The sequence below is a fragment of the Lissotriton helveticus genome, chromosome 4_1, assembly GCF_964261635.1.
Source record: "Lissotriton helveticus chromosome 4_1, aLisHel1.1, whole genome shotgun sequence".
Lineage (NCBI taxonomy): Eukaryota > Metazoa > Chordata > Amphibia > Caudata > Salamandridae > Lissotriton > Lissotriton helveticus.
Genome location: NC_136063.1, coordinates 1,821,969,971 through 1,821,989,728, shown reverse-complemented (window position 1 = coordinate 1,821,989,728; position 19,758 = coordinate 1,821,969,971). Strand labels below are relative to the sequence as shown.

At 47.3% G+C, this 19,758-nt stretch overlaps 2 protein-coding genes across 5 annotated transcripts in view; both read right to left on the bottom strand.

Annotated features, from left to right (window-relative positions):
- The window catches only part of LOC144826855 (uncharacterized), a 29,508-nt gene extending 21,349 nt beyond the window's left edge, over positions 1 to 8,159 (bottom strand). Inside the window, exon 1 of the mRNA XM_078685324.1 lies at positions 7,406 to 8,159. Coding sequence (XP_078541450.1) covers positions 7,406 to 8,159 — 754 coding nt within the window. The remainder of the gene's footprint in view (positions 1 to 7,405) is intronic.
- The window catches only part of BCORL1 (BCL6 corepressor like 1), a 916,214-nt gene that overhangs the window by 123,888 nt on the left and 772,568 nt on the right, over positions 1 to 19,758 (bottom strand). The gene's annotated exons all lie outside the window — the stretch shown is intronic.

Below are 19,758 nucleotides of genomic sequence, written 5' to 3'. Positions count from 1 at the left end.
TGACACCGACTGTTCTCAGTGGTGGCGAAAAGATCAAGTCAGGTTTCTCAAGTACGCAAAAAAACTAGCACAGTGAACAAGGTATTTAGTTTTCTTTTACTTTACTGGAAAACTGTGCTTATTGGCAAGGGTCACTTGTATGTGACCTTTGCTGACCTTAAGTCTGCATTTGACTCCGTGGCAAGTGCTACGGCAGATGGGATTGCCCCCTAACCTACTATCAATCATTGTCCGGCTGCATGAGGATAAACATGCCAGTTGTTGTTGGGAGGGAACGGGGAGCTTACAAATCCAATTTATGAAGGGAGTCCAGTAGGGATGTGTATGTTCCTTTACCCTGTTCTACCTCTATTTGAACAAAGTAGTGCATTTTCTTTTGGCTGTACCCACGGATGCCTCATCCCTGGGGATTGTGAAGGTTTCCACTTCATTGTTGGCTGATGACACACTGCTTGTGTCTGAAACACCCATAGGGCTAAAACCCTTATTATCATGGTTTTAGGAGTTTTGCTTGTTAAGAGGTCTTGATGTTAACATAACCAAGACAAACTTTATGGCAATAAACCAACACAAATCATATAGAGGGAAAATGTACTTGGGTGGCGAGGAACTTAACAGGGTGGCTGCTTTTGAGTATTTGGGCATCAAATTGTCACCTGGCATGTCATGGAAACATCATTTAGACAAAGCAACTCTCAAACACAGACAAATATCAGGCACCATCCCAAAGGAGCATCATGTCTCGCATAGCAAGCCCATAGCACCCTCCTTACAGATCTATAATTCCAAAGCTGTGGCTACGTCGTTGTATGGCGCAGAATTATAAGAGTTCTGTAATCTTTCTGACATGACCACATCTAAACGTAAGTTAATTAGAACTCTGGTATCCCTTCCCCCAGCACACCTTCTTATCCACTTGACCCCGACATGGGTAGGAAACAAATTGCTGTCAAAGCAAGGCTCAGCCTAATCTTGTTTTGGCAGGCACTTGGAACTAATTCTGAATTAGCTAACTAGGCAGAGGCCCTTCAGGATGTAAACAAGCAAGATAGGTTCCATAAAATCGAGTGATGTAAAAATATCAGAAAGGTATTGCCTTCCCGAGGCCTGTTGAGTCATTGGGAGCATACTCTGTCCGAGCCCATTCCCTCAAGATAACAAATCAACAAATTACACTGCTATTGGGTGGCTCAAAAGGAGAATGATAACAACTCCAAAGGGTGTCTTACTATGAATGTTGTGCGGTCCAATTCATGTCCTTGGTATGAAAATATCTGGGCTGTTTTACTAATCCCTTAGATAGTAAAAATATATGTTCAGTTCAGGTTAGACTATTTACCACTTACGATATTTACAGCAAAAAGGCCATGCAAGCGGAGTCCTCACTGATTTGCTCGAGCTGTAAAAGGCAAAAAGAAACGGTAGCCCATGTTTTGTTCGTTTGCACGGCTTATTCACATCCAAGACAGACCTGGATCAGGCAGGTCTGCCAAACTTTAGGTACAAGAAACTGCTCAGCAGCCATGAGAATTTTACAATCTGATACTAGACTTCTATATGCATGGACTGTGGCAAAGTTTCTGGGCTGGATGTGGTCCCTCAGACGTAAAGCCCTAGTGGTTGCTTAAGCAATTTGCACTGTATTGCATATCTTGTATTTACCCGTTTCAAAGCATCTACTCCATCTTGTATTATTGCACTGCGGAGATTGGTCTCTGCAGCCTCGCATCGCACATGGAGATGTCCTGTTTACTTAAGTGTTTGCCATCTTTACAGAGTTTGGTGTTAAAAATTACCATATATGCTGCTATGCCAATGCTAGTTAAGATGTTCCATCTGAGAATGAATCTTGTGTGTTTTCATGTTGCACTTTATATGAAACATTTTAAGCTGTGCTGCATATTAAAGTTCATGTTCATAGTGTTTCGTTTGACGCTAATAAGGATTCCTTTTTTTTGCCAGGTCAAATAATCGGTGAATGTCCTGGTCCTTGAATTTGTCCAGCTGCCCTATTTTTATTTTTGATTTTATGGTCTGTTTCTCTGTCAATGGTAGCAATAGCTAAGTTGATATGAACTCGGTTTGTCCTGGTCCTGAGTATGAATATTGTATGTTGCACCGTATAAAATGTATGATATGTGGCACTGACTACCCTCGATATGTTAAATATGAATAGGTTGGTGCTAATAATGATTTTTGGGACAAGTCCTTCTTTATCTGAGAGCGGTTTGCTCTCTGTATTTATCATATAGACATGATTTTATATGTTGAAATTTATTATATGTTTACACAAGCTAGGATGTTTTAATTACTATGAACTTTGTAATATTGTTTGTTATCTACATTGTACTTTTTATGTTTTATCTCTGACGATGTTTTCAGGAATGTGTTTAATCCGAAATAAACATGATTCGATTGAGTCAAGTTTCTCCCCACTGAGGGAAGATGCCCTATGCCACCTCTGGTGGCAACTGCCATTCTTGATCTGCTAAGTGGCCGTGGCTGAGTTTGTCCACCCTGGCATTGGAGACCCCGCCTTCCCAGCTTAGGGTGGGGTATGGAGAAGGGTCTGCCACTGACCCAAACGCAGTCCAGTAGCCATCACTGCAAGTAATTTGAAGTCTCCTCTGAAATTTGCGCCCAATTGAATTTGTTTTCCCGCTGCAGAGCCTGCATATGCTACCTGCTACTTTTGGCCAGCATGATGCAGGAGGTCAACAGTACTAGTACCCACAAAGTCATCCACACTGAGATCCAGGGCTGAGGCTGAAACGTCAGGATCCTATCCAGAATGCCCTGGACTCTCTGCTCTGGAGGAAAGACATGGAATCATACCATATCCAGAATAGCTGAGATGAACAGGAGCATCTGCAAAGGATTCAGGTGTGACTTCTGCAAGTTGATCATGAATATTAAGAGGTTCAATGTCGTCTCGAAGAAGTAAATGACTGCCTGAGGTGAGCCTGCCTTCAGCAACCAGTCAGAAGGCAGGCAGAAGGAGAAGACTAATACCCCCGACCTCCGAAGGTGTGATGCGGCCACCGCCATCACTTTTGTTAATTCCAAGGGGTACTGGTAAACTAAAAGTTAGCACTGCGAACTGAAACTGCTTCTGGCCCACTGTGAACTCTAAAGGGGTCATTATGATGTTGGGCGGATTCACCTCCGCCCGACAACGTACCGGTCAGAGGTCCTGACCGCCCCATTAGGATGCAACCGAACACGGTTTGGTTGCATTCTTAAATTTTACTACAGGAGCATGCATTACAGCAGTAAACCGCCCGGAACGCATGCTCCCATAGTAAAATGGGAGGTGCAGTTCATCCCTGCACCCCGTGACACCCTCAAGGTGCCTGCCCTGGGGTGCAGGGATCAACGGAACGCCGTGCACCCAAGGGGCCCTGCTGGGGGCCCCCAAAGTAGAGTTCAGACAGCCTTTCTGTGTCGGAAAGGCCAGCACGGAACGGCTGCCAAAACCCAACCCACTTTGGTCACACTTTTCCAGAGTTAGCACAGCTGAGGGTTCACAGTGTAACTCTGCACCCGCCACTTGGGCGACCAAGATTTTCTACAGTAAAATCAAAATGTTCACGTTTTTACTATCAGAACATGTAAAAATACATGTTCTGCCCATGGGATATGTGGCACCCTGCATTATGACTCGATAGGCCTGCCATAGGAATGACATACACATATACCAGTAGACAGTCAGGCTTTGCCATTGCATTAAACGGCAAAGTCGGGCCAGCCTGACAAATGGAGAGCTGGGAGTCTCGTTTTACTTATGGCCCATCCATATTTGCAGCACTGGTTGGTATCACAACCAGTGCTGCAATCCCGGGGCTCTATAACTTACAGGTCTCGGGATCACTGGGTACCATTTACTAGGCCCTTAAAAGTAAGTTAACTACGCCAACTGGCTAAAGGCCAACTCAACATATGAGTTTAAGGGAACAGGCACTGAGGTCGGGTTAGTAGGCCTCAGCGCACTCTTAAAATCGAAAAACAAGCAGCATCAGTCGAAAACCTTGGGGGTGACCATAAAAAAGAAATATGCTACTTACCAGTATGCATCTGTTCTTGGCATAGAGGGCTGCAGAGTGGTACATTATGAATAGATCGCCATCTGGTGTTGGGCTCGGATGATTGCACTTGTTTTTCTCTTGGAGAAGTCTTTTGTAGTCACAAGGCTGGTGACTCCTCCCTTGGGTGATAGTGCGCATGGGCATCGGCTCCATCCTTAGATTGTTTTGCCATAGTAGGGTTAGATGGAGTAGTATGATAGAATACAGAAAGAGATGCCCATGTAAGTGTATCTAAATAAGATAATGTTGGAACAGACACAGGTTTCCGGGGAGGCAAGGAGGGCATGTACCACTCTGCAGCCCTCTATGCCAAGAACAGATGCATACTGGTAAGTAGCATATTCCGTTCGAGGCATATGGGCTGCAGATGGTACATTATGAATAGATTACACAGCAGTTACCTCCCTAGCGGTGGTCACCAGTGTCTGTTGCAACAGTATGAAATAACGCTTTTAATACAGCCTGGCCCACATTTGCCTGTTGTCTTGCCTGCACATCAACACAGTAGTGTTTTGTGAAGGTATGTGGTGTAGACCAAGTTGCTGCTTTGCATATGTCATCTAGGGGAATGTTCCCTAAGAATGCCATAGATGCCCCTATTTTGCGTGTAGAATGAGCTCTAGGGGGATCAGTTAGTGTTCTTTTTGCCTTTATGTAACATATTGTATACATTTTACAATCCACCTGGCAATACCTGCTTTAGAGATAGGGTTGCCTTTATGTGTTGGGGAAAACGCTACAAATAGTTGTTTGGTTTTTCTGAAAGTTTGTGTTCTTTCTATGTAATATAATATTGCCCTTTTGACATCTAGTGTATGTAGGGCCCTCTCTGCTACCGTCTGTGGCTTTGGAAAAAAGACTGGTAGTTCCACTGGCTGATCTATGTGGAATGCTGAAATTACTTTAAGCAATAACTTTGGGTTTGTTCTAAGAACCACTTTATTCTGGTGTAACTGTAGAAATGGTTCTTGTATTGTTAATGCCTGTAACTCACTCACTCTCCTGAGGGAGGTAATGGCTATAAGGAAGGTCACCTTCCATGTAAGAAATTGTATTTCACACCTATGCATAGGTTCAAAAGGTGGCCCCATTAGTCTGGTGAGTACTATGTTGAGGTTCCAGACTGGAGAAGGTGGTAGTCTTGGTGGAATAACTCTTTTGAGGCCTTCCATGAAAGCCTTAATTGTGGGTACCCTAAACAGGGATAGATGTTGCCTGTTTTGCAGGTATGCTGCTATAGCTGCAAGATGTACTCTAATGGAGGTGTAAGCAAGGTTACATTGCTGTAAGTGTAGTAAGTAGCAAATAATATTTTGCTTAGATGCGTCCAGAGGGTTGATGTTGTTACTGTTACAGTATACAGCAAACCTTTTCCACTTTGCTGCATAGCAGGCTCTGGTGGTGGGACGTCTTGCTTGCTTAATAATTTCCATACAGTTCGGAGGTAAATTTAAGTATCCAAATTCTAAGACCTCAGGAGCCAGATCGCTAGGTTCAGTTGTTTGGGATCTGGGTGCATTATTTCTCCATGGTTCTGTGTAAGGTGCATGGGTGAGATTCTTAATTTTTGGTGTGGCACCTGTGAGAGTTGTAGGAGCATGGTGAACCACGGCTGCCGTGCCCACGTGGGTGCTATCAGTTTCATGGTCATTGAATGCTGTTGCAGTTTTCGAACCACTAATGGAATTAGTGGGAGAGGGGGAAAAGCGTATGCAAATTTGTTGGACCAATTTATCCCTAATGCATTGCCCTGCGACAGGTGGTGTGGGTACCTGGATGCGAAGCTTTGGCATTTTGCGTTCTGATGAGTGGCAAAGAGATCTATCTCCGGTTGTCCCCATCTTTGGAAGAATGGCTGCAGTATTTGGTTGTGCAGTTCCCATTTGTGTATTTGTTCTGACTCTCTGCTTAAGATGTCTGCTATCTGATGTTGTCTGTTCTGACCAGGACTGCTTTGTTGAGAATATGCATTTGAAAAGCTTGTAATGCTAGGAACACTGCTAGTAGTTCTAGATGATTTATGTGCAGTCGTTTGTGCTGTACACTCCATCTCCCTTGTACTGTGTATCTCTCCATATGCGCTCCCCATCCGGTGAGCGATGCATCCGCTGTTAGTACCACTTGTGGAATTGGTTCTAGGAACGACCGCCCTTTGGAAATGTTTGTTGTATTCCACCACTTCAGAGAGCGATGCGTGCGGTCGTCTACCAATACCAGATCTGTAATCTGACCTTGAGCCTGATTCCACTGTGTTGCTAGACATTCTTGAAGCGGACGCATTTGTAGTTTGGCATATGGGATTAACAGTATGCAAGAGGACATCATACCTAATAACTGCATGAACACTCGAGCTGTTAATGAGTGTTGCAGTTGAAATCTTTGAATTAAGGTGAGCATTGTCTGAATTCTGACTGGATTGGGGTATACTATGGCTTTTTCTTTATTTATAGTAGCCCCTAGATATTGTTGAATCTTGTTTGGTTGCAGGTGGGATTTTGTGTAGTTCACCGTAAACCCTAGCTGGTGCAGCAGTTGAATTGTCTTTTGTGTGTTTTGAAGACATTCCTCTTGTGACTTGGCCTTTATTAGCCAGTCGTCCAAGTAAGGGAAGACATGTATTTGCTGTCTTCTTAGGTGTGCCGCAACCACTGCTAGGCATTTTGTGAACACCCTTGGTGCTGTTGTGACTCCAAACGGAAGGACCTTGAACTGATAATGTCGTCCTTCTATTACAAACCTGAGGTATTTTCGGTGAGCTTTGTGAATTGGGATATGAAAGTAGGCGTCTTTTAGATCCAGTGTAGAAAGAAAGTCCCCTTTCTTTAGTAAAGGAAGTACCTGTTGGAGAGTGATCATGTGGAAATGTTCCGAATTTATGTATGCATTGAGAGGTCTGAGATCTAGTATAGGCCTTAGAGATCCGTCTTTTTTGGGAATTAGAAAGTATAGCGAGTATACTCCTGTTCCTTGTTGATGTTGTGGAACCTCCTCTATCGCATGCTTTTGTAGCAGTTATAGTACTTCCTGTTTTAATAATGTCAGATGATCTTGACTCATTGGACGCTGTCTGGGGGGGATGTTTGGTGGGGTAGCAGTGAGTTCTAGGCAATAACCATGTTAGATAATTTGTCTCACCCACCTGTCTGATGTGATGTTTTCCCAGACAGGTAGGAACTGTGATAGGCGCCCCCGACCGGTGTTGCATGGTCTGGGGGGAGCTGTATGAAGTCACTGTTTTGGGGTAGGAGAGTTGCGGTTGTTGTTGTTTCCGCGACCTCTACCCTTGTTGTTGTTATCTCTGTAACTGCCTCTAGAATTACCTTTGGGTGATGTTGGTGTAAAAGAGGTTGATTGCTGGCTTGTGCCTGTATTCTTTGATCCGCCTCTATAGGTGGACCTACGAAAGGAACCTCTCTGAGATGGCTGTTGCAATGCTCCCACTGACTTAGCCGTTTCTGTGTCCTTTTTCATTTTCTCCAACGCCTCATCTGTGCTTGAGCCGAAGAGTGTTTTCCCATCAAAAGGCTGGTTCAATAAAGAAGTTTGTACCTCCTGTTTAAACCCTGAGACCCTGAGCCATGCATGTCTTCTTAACATGATACTGGTGTTTATAGATCTTGCCGCAGTGTCTGCTGCGTCTAAGGCGCACTTAATGGAAGTGTTGGTTATTATCTTCCCTTCTTGTATCAGCTGATCTGCCCTTTTTTGATGTTCCTTAGGGAGATGTGTAATGAGTTTCTCTAACTCATCATAATGAGCTCTATCATAGCGTGCAAGTAGCGCTTGAGTATTTGCTATGCGCCAGCTGTTTGCTGCTTGGGATGCTACTCTCTTGCCAGAGGCATCTATTAACTTGGACTCCTTGTCAGGAGGAGGAGCTTCTCCTGCTGTTAGTGAGTTCGCCCTCTTACGAGCGTTTGAGACTACTAACGAGTCCAGAGGTATTTGTCCCTTAATAAATACTGGGTCTTTTGGGGCTGCCTTATACTTTTTGTCAATTCTTGGGTTTAACACCCTAGCCCTCACAGGATCTTTAAATATGTCTGATGTGTGAGTGAGGAGACCCTTAAGCATTGGTAGGGTCCCTGAAGATTTTTGTGCAGCAGGTACAAAAAAGGAAAGGGTTTTGATGGATACAGGTCAGGGTCATTATCATTATCTGACACTGCATCATAATCTTCCCATGGGTCTGTGTCTTCTAGGATTGTATTGTTATCATCCCTAGGAAGGTCCCCATCCCCTGTGTCACTTTCTACATCTGTTTGAGGTATAGATGGGCGTGGTGTAAAAGGTCGAGGGATAGCTGGCAGAGGATGAGGAAGAGGAGAAGAGGGTGTGTCCATAGGCTGTGGAGAAAGGGGAGGAGTTGTATTTGTCCCCATTGTTCTCTTCTTAGGAGGAGGAGCTTTCTCCTCCAACGGTTGAGTCTTCCTCTTTTTAGGTAGTTTTGTCCCCACCTTGCCAGTTTCTGGATCAATGAACAAAGTCTTTTGTTTTGGATCTGTTTGTTGCTCCTGTGTCAGTACCTAAGTCTTTAGGTCCGATAGGTGCTTTTGCTTCTGTGTCTCGGTGTTATGTGTTTTCGGCACCGAGAGTTTGCTCGAGTCCGATTTTTTCGGTGTCGAGGGAGTCTTCGACGTCGAAGCATGTTTCGGTTTCGACATGGAATGTTTCGACTTCAATCTCTCTTTGGTATGGAGCTTTGGTGTCGATGTCGACCGTTTCTCGGATCCGACATAGTGGGAGACCGAGTGTTTCGGTTTCGTTGCCGAGCCAGAAGGCGGGGCGTCGGAAACTTTTTTCGGTTGTCTGACCGGGCTCGAAGGCGGGGTCGACACCAATCGGGGTCGGTTTTTTGGCAAAGGGACGTCGTCACTCACAGTTTGATGAACGTCGACTTCTTCGACATCAGATTCGTCCGCTTCTGACCCCGACCCGTCCTCATCTTCTTCCTCCTCCTCGGGGTGTTCGACCTCGAACAGTTCTGGGATTGCATCTGACTCCATCCTCGACATCTTGTGTCTTCGGGCTCGACGGTTTTCTAATCGTCGACTTGGAGGAGAAAGCCGCACAGGCTTCACAATCCCTGGATTCGTGGTCAGGTGACAAACAGAGGTTGCACACCTCGTGTAGGTCCTTGTGTGGGAATTTAGCACCACACGTTGGACATTTCTTGAATGGAGTCCTTTCCATGGACTCCGGGCTGGACTACGTCGAGATAGGCCTCCCGGTCCTGTCGACGTAGAGTTGGAAATCGTTGGTGTTGACGTCGAAGCGCGTCGAAATGGGAATGAACTCGCGCTCGATAAACAATACCGTCGAATTGGAAAGGGAATACGCGCCGAAATATAACTTTTTTCTCGAAGTCGATCCGGAGCGCTTCGATCCTCATCCGAACCCGATGGCGGAAAAATACAATCTAAGGATGGAGCCGATGCCCATGCGCACTATCACCCAAGGAAGGATTCACCAGCCTCGTGACTACAAAAGACTTCTCCAAGAGAAAAACAAGTGCAATCATCCGAGCCCAACACCAGATGGCGATCTATTCATAATGTACCATCTGCAGCCCATATGCCTCGAACAGAGGCATTTCCTTACAGCCTGCTAATAAGGCTAGACCTGGTGAAGCAGCAAGAGGTGTTGTAGTGCATACAGGGTAAAGGAAGATCCTAGCCAAAGGAGAAGGAAGACTAAGATGAGGCTCAGTCAGTGGATTCGGCAGGGAAGTCAATTATCCCCACCTTGAAATAGGCTCTAACAGGAGAGAGGAACTGGGACTGTGTAATGAGCCCTAGAGCTTCAGTGCTAAATGACGGCGGAAAAGTAATAGGCACCGGAAAACCTTGTTAAGGTGTTGAGACGGGAATGTTAATTGCAGGTTAAACTGGCAATCATCCCTGCCTTGAGTGCCCGACTGCATGTGAATCTGTAATCCTGATTGTATTTGGCCATGTAGGCACACTAATTTAGTGTGGGTACAAATGACTAGCCCTGCCTGGTAGCAGGTGGTCCAGACGTGTTCTGTGATGTGGAGGAGCGCAACAAGTGTGCCCTCATAGATGTCATAGGACTAGTATCACAAAGTGGTGGTGGCTGCATATATAGGTTTGTGAATGAATATTATGACCAGACCTTTTTTCAGTGTCATAGGGGAGTCTAATCTACATACCCCTTTTGTGTAGAGTTCAGCTTGTACGTGACCCCAAGATTCTTGCACTGACATTCTGTGTGCATGTCAAGTGTGTGTATGTGCCACATGTGTGGTAGTTAAGACTCAAAGTCCTCTGGGAGTCAGAGTACTGGTACCCGTGGAACCCCATTTGGATGGCCCAATGTATACCCTGGCATAAGATGGAGGGTGGACCTCCAAGACAGTGGAAGTCTACTGATTACATTCTAGAAGCTCGAGAACCAGACACAGAGGTGAGGGAGGAAGGAGACACGACTAACCTCAGAAACTCAATGAAGTCCTTCTTAGCAAAGGATTGCTGATTTAGTCCATCCTGAGCACTGCCATTTTGTGGATGTTAGGGGTGGGACTAAAGTTTCTGTTATTTACAGTGAGGAAGTTTCTAGGAAGTGCCTGCCCTTTTGCATGTCCACAATTACTGCTTCAGGAAGGCTGAGGACAACCAGGTGGCAAGATCTCAAACTTCACTGTGCCCTTGTTTTGGATACTCCTGTTTGGAGTCAGCGCTATTGCTACCTGCTGTGACATACATCACTTTCCACCGAGGCTGTGCCTGAGAAACAGCCAGAAGAACAAGTGACTTACCTTTGGTAATGCTCTTTCTGGTAGAGACTCTGTAGCAGCAGATTTCTACCCTGTTGACTATTCCCCACGTGTTAGACTGGATCTGGAAGATTTTTATAGTACCTTTGCAAGCAGGATGGTGGCATCATGTGGTTACCCACTCACACCATTCTGCTACAGAAGTGAAGTGCAGGCGCCAACCTGGGTGCTGATGTCAGTTGCTTTCGAGTCTGCGCCCCAGATGTGAAGCCCCAAAAGCAAATTGACAGACCAGAGTGCAGCTTCCTAGACTTCTGATCTTGTTTAAAGTGTAGAGTCCAATCATAGATCGGGGAGGATGAGAGGGTTGGTAAGGAATCTGCACCTTGATAGAGTCTTTACCAGAAATAACTTGCTTTTCAGATAGGGGCTTCTAGCCATAGATTCCTCACCTTTTGAATACACACCAAAGCAGTACCTAATTGGATGCGGGTTGTGAATGGACTCAAACCAAAAGGTCCTGGTTGACCAAGCAGGCAAATAGCCAGACTCGGCGGACCTTGCTGTCCATACATAAGTGATTTTTGAACGTATAGAGGGGCGCCGACATAGCTGCTTGGAATATGTCTATGTGTCTATGATAGGGACACCTAGAGCTAATGCAGTGGTAGCAGCTTTGGCCCTGGTAAAATGAGCATGCAGTCCTTAAGGCTGCTTTCTAGCCAAAGTGTAGCAGATCTTAAAGAAGAGCACGATCCAGTGCAAGATGGTATGCTTCTGTACAGCCTTGTCTTTTTGTGTTCTGGCAAACCCGACAAAGAGTGGATCATCCACCCAGTGGTCTCAGATATGACTGATATATACAAAAACGAGTGTTCTTTTACGGTTCAAGCTACGGGGTCTCTCCTCCTCCTTACAGGGAGGAGGAGGAACATAGAACACCTGCGGGTGATGGTTTGACTGGAGTGGAGCAGCGCCACAACCTTCGGTAATCAGGATGCTCTAGTTCGCAGAACCAGTTTATCAAGGAAGAAAGTGGTGTATGGTGGATGAGTCAAGGTAGCTTTATTCGATTATACAAGTCATAAAAGCATTGCGATTAAAAAAGAAATAGAACAATAATTACAGAAGTTTAAGATCTGAATTAAATAATTGTGCAAATAAGCAATCAAGACCATCATTATATTACACCTAAATTAGTAAAAACAAGATTAAAAAGAGACATTGTTAAAATATCACATATAAAACAGTTGTTAGCCCATCAGCAAGGGTGGAAGAGCCCGCAGGACCACATAACTCAATCCTGTGCACTAGTGGGACATGTCATCTGCGCTTTATCCATCCTTGATTTGTTTAGAACGCATAATCCACATCCACCTCAGAAATGTTGCCACCAGAATTGCATACCTGGGCGATGAACCTGTGCAAAGGATACGCAGGGCTGTGATATGTGATCTTGCACCCAGGTTCTTACATAGCTGAATCAGCCAAACCATCCGTGGGCTAGAGTACGCAGGACAAACAAAGAGCACGTGTGCAAATGATTCTACCAGTGTAGGGCATAAGTGACATTTGTTGTCCCTAATAACGGAGCATTTAGATGTAAAACACTTCAATGGAAGAGATCCAGATCTAAACTGGAAATCAAGTTTGCGATCCAGAGGCTTCTTGATGATGTCCCAATTCGCTTCTAGGCCAGAGCATGGCTTAGTCTGAAGGAAAAACCCCAAGAAAGAAGTCGTATCATGGAGCCTAAACTCATAATGCACCACTGTTTCCTAATAGACTTCTTTAAGACAATTTTTTGCTGGGAATGTTTCAGTGGCGGGTGAATCCCAGAGGTGTTGCAGGCCCATTTTATTTAGCAAACCTCTCAGTTCGCGCAGCCAACTAATTTTGTGGAAGCGGTCCGTATTTACGATATCCCTTAGGCCCTGTGTAAACACAGCCAATTCCTTTGTGCACCAGATTCTATGCCAGAATAGTATTGGGCGTAGTCTGGCCTGGTACTTCAGGGCTTTTCTTACTAGGACCTTCCTTAGAGGGAGCATGGGTATACTTTGTGGCATACTAGTAATTGCGCAGAAGAACGCGTTCTCCGCTATTGTAAGCTGGGCCAGGTCTCCAAAGCCCCAGAGCTCTGCCCCGTAGAGAACTGAGCTCACCACTTTGGTATTGTAAATGTGGAGTACCGGGCTTAGGGGTTTAGTAAGAGCAGTTTTTAATTAATTTTTACGGTTTCCAGCTAGCTGCCTATGCTTTAATGTCATGGCTTCAATGCGTGGCTTCCACCTCATATGCTTCTGCAGTTTGATGCCAAGATAAATAAAAGCATCAAACTGCTCCAGGGGTAGCCCATCCATCATCATTCTCCCTTTAACCCCTCCCCTGCTGATGACGGAACCGCTCCGTCATCAGCCGCGGTCGCGCTGTGCTGATGACGGAGCGGTTCCGTCACGGCCCGCTCGGCACGCCTGCGCCTGCCTCATTGACTACCCCACCAGCCGAGAAAGAGAGGATTGGGAATGGTGAGTTATCATCAGCTTCAGAATCAGCATATTGCAAAGAAAAATTACTAACTGATGCATCGGGTTCAACATGATTTTCCAGTGGGTGCGCCATCCCACCCCTACCCCATTTTACCACATTATATTCAATATTTCATGATCCCAAGATCAGTCGTCACTCTTCGGGTCCCGGATTAATTCATAGAGGAAATAATCCAGGACCGACAAGTAACGACTGATCTTTTGATCATGAAATATTAAATATAATGCCTGATCCTTAATTAGAATATGTACGGACTCATCGTTGACACTATGATGTGAGAATGCAATAACTAGTCTTGAGAAAGCCCTGGCTCTATCAGCCATATAGGCGAAACACGTGTCGGCTGTTAGTTTTTTCCACTATTTGTCTACTGAGAAATAAAAAACGAGTGAAATGGATCAAATAAAGTGGTGAATAAAAACAACTACTGTCACTCAAATTACCCAGGATCTATGAATGTTATTTGAAAAAGGAATTATCCTGTAAACAACATTAATTTCTGTGGAAAGGAGGAACACTTGCTCACAACCCTACCCTCATTTGTCTACTTAAGGCTGTAAAGGTCCAGAGCCTTGAGCGAATGTTCCTCCAACAACATTAAGGATTCATATCCAGAATCAGGATCTTTGGACCATTCGCGCTCTCTCTTCATGGTCGCCACTGTGCCTCAGGGATGGGGCCAAGTGTTTTGGGCAATTGTGCTACACCCTTGCCCTTAAATCCTCTCATATCCATAGCCCTAAACTCCTCCATATCCTTAGCCCTAAAAATCGCTATCCACACCCTTAGCCCTAAATACGCCCCATCCCTTAGCCCTAAAACCACCCTTCCTCTTAACCTAAAACCGCCCAATCCCTTGGCCTGAACCCACCTCTTTTCTTGACCTAAACTCGCCCCTTCACTTAGCCTAAAAGCGCCAGCTTCGTTATAGTGAACGATTCAGCATAAAGAAGGGTGTACTAATGATGATGTCTTGATACTGCTTTCGTTCTAAAGGCTTTCGTGTACCTGTTCCCCAGTCACTGCCTGGCGGATAGGGGGCACTTAGGGTGTTGTTGGGGGGCTGTGTGGCACATGGTGCACGTCAGGGTTGTGATTGCTGGGTCGGCTGCGAAGCAGAGCGGAGTAAGGAGAGGGCCTCGCCAGGGCCTCCTAACGACTGCTGCCTTTGTGAGTGTGTGATGAGGCCTAGCAGCAACGGGGGGCTGGCAGGGGCAACAGAGGCCCATGGAGACAGAGCTGTGGTGCCGAGGCCGGCATAGGATGAGGATATTGCCGGCAGCGCTGGTCAGGTGAACTGCAGACCACATCAGACACCCGGTGCAGTGTCCCTTCTCCTCTAGGGGACCCAGGTGACCTTGTTGGGAGCCAAGGACTGGTGGGGGACCCCTTGAACTTGGTACAGCCTCGGGGGGTGCTATAGTGAACACCTGTATGGCGAGGGGTAGGGAGTGGGGTCCAAAGCGGTGGTGCAGTGCCTGGGGAGACGGATGTAAGCCTGGAGGCGGTCAAGGAGCCCTCTGGAATGGCGTCCCAGAATGTAGTACTTCTGATGGGCAAGGGAAACCGAGGAGATGGATGAAGGAGTCCCCAGAGTAGATATGACCTTGGATAGACATTGCTGTTACCTGCGAAAATCGGGGTGCTGGGAGGGGCAGGGAGGAGTACAGTTCAAGATGGCTGGGGAGGCTTTAAATGCAATGGAGGTAAGGTGGCAGAGGGGGGATAGAGAGTAGCACAGAGCACACACAGACATTGGTACGAATGGGTTCTCAACATGTAGCTGGGGGCATTTCTCTTAGAGTGCTATCTTGGAACGTGAATGGCTTGGCAACAAGCTGAAGCCGGGGGTGGTGCAGTGGTATTTGGCGCAACAGGCTACGGACTTGATCCTGCTAAAGGAAATGCACCTGAAGTGTTCCTAATAGGACTTCTTGGGGAGGGGCAGGTGTAAGCCTTTGGTCCATGTAGGCTATTCAATTGGAACCCTGGGGGTTGGAATTTTGGTCTGATGGTCCAAGTCATTCCACACAACGCAACTGTGGGCTTACGATTTGGGATGTTGGGTGGTGGGAGGGATTATGGAATGGGGAGGGCCTGATAGTGACCTCCTGGGGTTTTCCTTCGGGTCTTCATTGGCCTGGCCTGGAGAGCATGGGAAAGTGGATTGCTGATTGCCTGGAGGCTATGTTATTGCTGTGTGTGTGGGGGGGGGGGGGAGGATGGGGTGCGCTTAACCTGACCCTGCATGGAGATGTGGATCGCATGATCCAGGTGGTGGAGGGGTTGGGCACCCAGGAATGGCCCAAGACTTCGCTCCTTTCTGAGGGTCATGAGGTTAGAGGACTTGTGGCGTGTGACGAACTCGGGGGACCGGCATTTCTCATACGCAGCTAACACCTCTCGCTCAATGGCAGGCCTCAATTACTTTTTGGTTTCTTCGTCACGGCGTTTCAGGTACAGAAACACAGCCTACTTGACATGGGGTATTTTGTATCATTCTCCGATTGTTACGGAGCTGTGGGCTTCTGGGCCCCATCCCAGCGCTGGCTGGCGCTTGGACCCGTGGGAGCTGACAGACTGGGATACACGCCACTGCATTGTGAAGGTGTCGAGCCTGTACTTGCAGGAGAATGAGGAGTCCTGTCTTCAGGGGACAGTAATCTCATAGGCATACAGGACGGTGGCTGAGGGTCAGACAAATGTGCACGTGGCGGGAAAGTATAGGAAGGGACATCAAAAGGTGTTGGAGCTGGAGAGAAAGCTGTCAGATGGAAAGGATGACTATGGAGCAGCCAGGCTTGGAGTGAGCCCGGTGTTTAGCTAAGTTGAGGGGGAATATAGGTGGCTTGTTACCAAGAAGGCGAAGACCCTATACCGGGCTAGGCAGTGCAGGCTCTATGAGACGGGGAGTAAGGTGGGAAAACTGCTGACCTGGCTGGCCAGGAAAAAGGAGGGCCAGTGCTGGATTCCGACGTTTGTACCGTGGAAGATGGGGAGGGTAGAAACGCCTGTGGCGATAGCCCAAACTTTTGTTTGCTATCTTCGCAGTCTCTATACTTCTCGCCTTTCGACAGAGGCGATGGAGGGTATGCAGGGGTTTGTGCATGATCTCCAGGTGCCTTAATTGGGCAGGGAGGCTCGGGACTCAATTGAGGTTAAGATCATCGAGAGAGAGAGAGACATTGTCAAAGCCATGATCCAGCTGAAAAGTGGGAAGGCCTCGGGTCCTAATAGTTTTCCTGAAGAGTTTTTCAAGTGTGTGAAGAGTAAGGTGCTCAAGCCATTGCATGCTGTTTTGTGAGGCTCGGTCGAAGGGCGAAATCTCCTGGGATCATCGGCAGACTCAGGTGGTATTACTGATCCATAAACCCGGGAAGCCCCTGGAGCACTGCACCTCGTATAGGCCGATTTTCCAACTAAATGTGGAAACCAAGCTGCTTGCAAGTTTTGGTGACTCGCCTATCGCAAGTGATAGATGATGGTTCCGGATCAATTGGTATTTTTGCTGCATACGTCTATGCACTACAATCTGTGACGGCTCTTTGGTTGCCTGGCTCAGAGGCATAGTACAGAGGAACCGGCCCTTCTCGTGGCAGTGAACACCCAGAAGGCGTTTGACTTCCTTGAGTGGCTGTGCCTGTGGGAAGGGTATGTCCCGACGTGGGTCCTGTGCTCACTAAGCCACTGGAGTCAAGCTATCCTGGCTGAAGACGGCTGATAGCCAGAAACCGGTCCTAGGATGCTTGATTCCGGTCCAGGAAAGACATGGCTTGGCAGTTCGGTCTGGACTGTTCCCATGAGGCACAGGGTCAAGACTGATTTGCATATGGCCATGTCTGAACTGGGGTGGCTTGGTGAGCAAAATAACGATGGATTAAACCCAGATCTGTGACTGGGGGTGAATGTTTTGCCATTGTGCAACATTCCGTCCATCATCTTGTGTGTTTTGCTGTGCCGGTTGGCCCTCCTTGAGCGCATGGGCTTCGGCCCTAGGTTCCGGGCGTGGGTGCAGCTTTCGTACTACAGGCTGACGGCATGAGTGAGGCTGAACAGAGTGCAGTCGGAGGAATTTGAGCTGGGTGTAGAACTAGGCAGAGGTACCTTCTTTACCCACTGCTCTTTGCAGTAGCAATGGAGATGTTGGTAGCCTGGAATGGGCGGGATGCACTGCAGTGGGGTCTCCGTTGGGACAGGAACTGGGAGGATGTGATGTCCCTGTATGCAGACAATGTCCTGCTTTACTAGGTAAAACCGGACTGCTCATTGCAGAGGGTTATCGAAACAGCATATTTTTGGGTTCTTCTCCGGCACCCCTATTAACTGGGGTAAATCTGTGGCGTATCCGCTGTCCCACTGGATACCATGGGTAGCTGGCCTCAGCAGCTGGTGTGGTCTGACCTCAGGAATACCTACCTCGGGGTCTATGAGACTGGTGACTGCAATTTGTTCTATGAGAAGAACGTAATGCCGTTATTGTGGAACTTTTGTAGGGATGTGGAGCACTGGCGGTGCCTGCCCCTGGGTAGGGTGGCCCTAAATAAAATGATTTATCTCCCAAAGTTTCTTTTCGTGGTGCAAAACTCACGGTTTGAGGTTCCGGACCAGCTTTTACACCACTGAAGGCAGAGGTGCAGGTCCTTCTCTGGGATGGGGGTGTCCCAAGATAGATCTGGGTACGTTGACTAAGCGTATGGTGAATGGGGCTATTGCCCTCTGGATCTGTGGTTGTATTACTGGGCCGCTCGCCTGCTGATCAACAACTGGATATTAGCGACCCTGGGGGAGCCGGACCTGATGGCAGACGGGCAGGCGCTGGAGCAGCATGGCTTCACATGATGGATTTATGGAGGAGGGAGAGTGTCGACCCTCTCAGAGCCAACTGACTCGGTGTTACGATCTGGCAGTATGCGATGCACAGACTGGACTGGGTGGGTCGGTAAACCCTGAAGACACCACTGTGGAACTTGGGGGTGTTGTCGGAGCTCCACAGGGTGTCGGGTCACAGCAGGCAATGGGATTTGATTGGCATCTCAAATGTGGGGACTAGGGAGTCAAGGATTGGCTGACGTTCGCAGACATGTAGGATCAATATGAGAACGTGGGGAGGGGGCAGGTTCTGCGTAACATGCAGCTTAGGTCTATCTTGGCACAGAGGATCCCTATCCCCAGGAGTTGGAAGGCAAAAGCCCAATGGCGTATCGGGCATTGGCCACCGACTTTGCCAGCAGGCTGTCTTGCAGCTATATTCTATAGTACTTAGTAATAGTCTGGCCCCGTTACAGCTACTGCAAGAGTGTTGGTAGGGAGCTTGAGTCGTACGGATGATCAGGACTGGGGGGGCAACCTGTAGGGATCCCGGGGAGGTTGCTATCTGAGCAGGGTTCCGGCTCATTCAGCTGAGGCTGCTGCATCGGGGGTAATTTGTGCGTACACAGCTCCAAATGATTGGCAGGTGTGACTTGGATCAGTGCTTGAGGGCATGCGGGCAGCAGGGTGCACTGATGCACGCACTTTGGGGTTGTCCGGGCTTGAGGCCTTTATGGTAGGGGGTTCAAGGTAGACTCACGGGGTGGCAGGGGAGATCCTGGTGCTCAGGCCCTGGTTGATCTGGGCCTTTGGTGTGAGGTGATTCTGGATAGATGCATACTTTCGCTCTGCAATGTGGCACTGGCGGAGGCCAGGAGGGAAGTGGTATGATATTAGGGCAGTGCAGTGCTTCCGATACTGAGGGACTGGGAGGTCATTATGGAGAGGTGCCAGTGGGTGGAGGAACCAATCTACTGGGTGCAGGATTGTCCGCTGAAATTTGAAAAGATATGGGATCAGAGAACTGACGAAGACGGGGTGTGAAGTGGGAGGATTCAGACAGAGAAGAGAGTCCTGGACTTGCTTGGGAAATGGATAGGTATGGTGTAGCCCCCTACACCATACCTAACCAGACTGCCATTGCTTATTAACAAATCATATTTATAAGCGTGCCGCAGTAACTTGGAGGGTTTGGTTGTGTAATGTACCGTTTGTATATGTTGTTTTTGAGAAACTTCAATAAAAAGATTTTTTTTTAATAAAACCTAGGAACATGGTTTAGATGGTGAGGAACCATAGGGAACAGTTGTGGAGAGGCTCAGATGAAATACACATCACATCAGTTAGAATGAGATTGAGGTCCCATTGGGGAATCACGAAAGGAGAAGGGGGGAAAACAGCTGGAGCAACCCTTTCAAAAACCTCAGACAACCTGTGATTTTAAAAAAGGAAGGGTGAGCAGGCAATCACTGAAAGGCCAAAAAGGCAGAGAGTTACATTTTACCTGTGCCCAAAGCAAGGCCTTCTTAGGCAAGGGATAGAACAAATAACAGGACATCAGACAATTGGGCCTGGAGA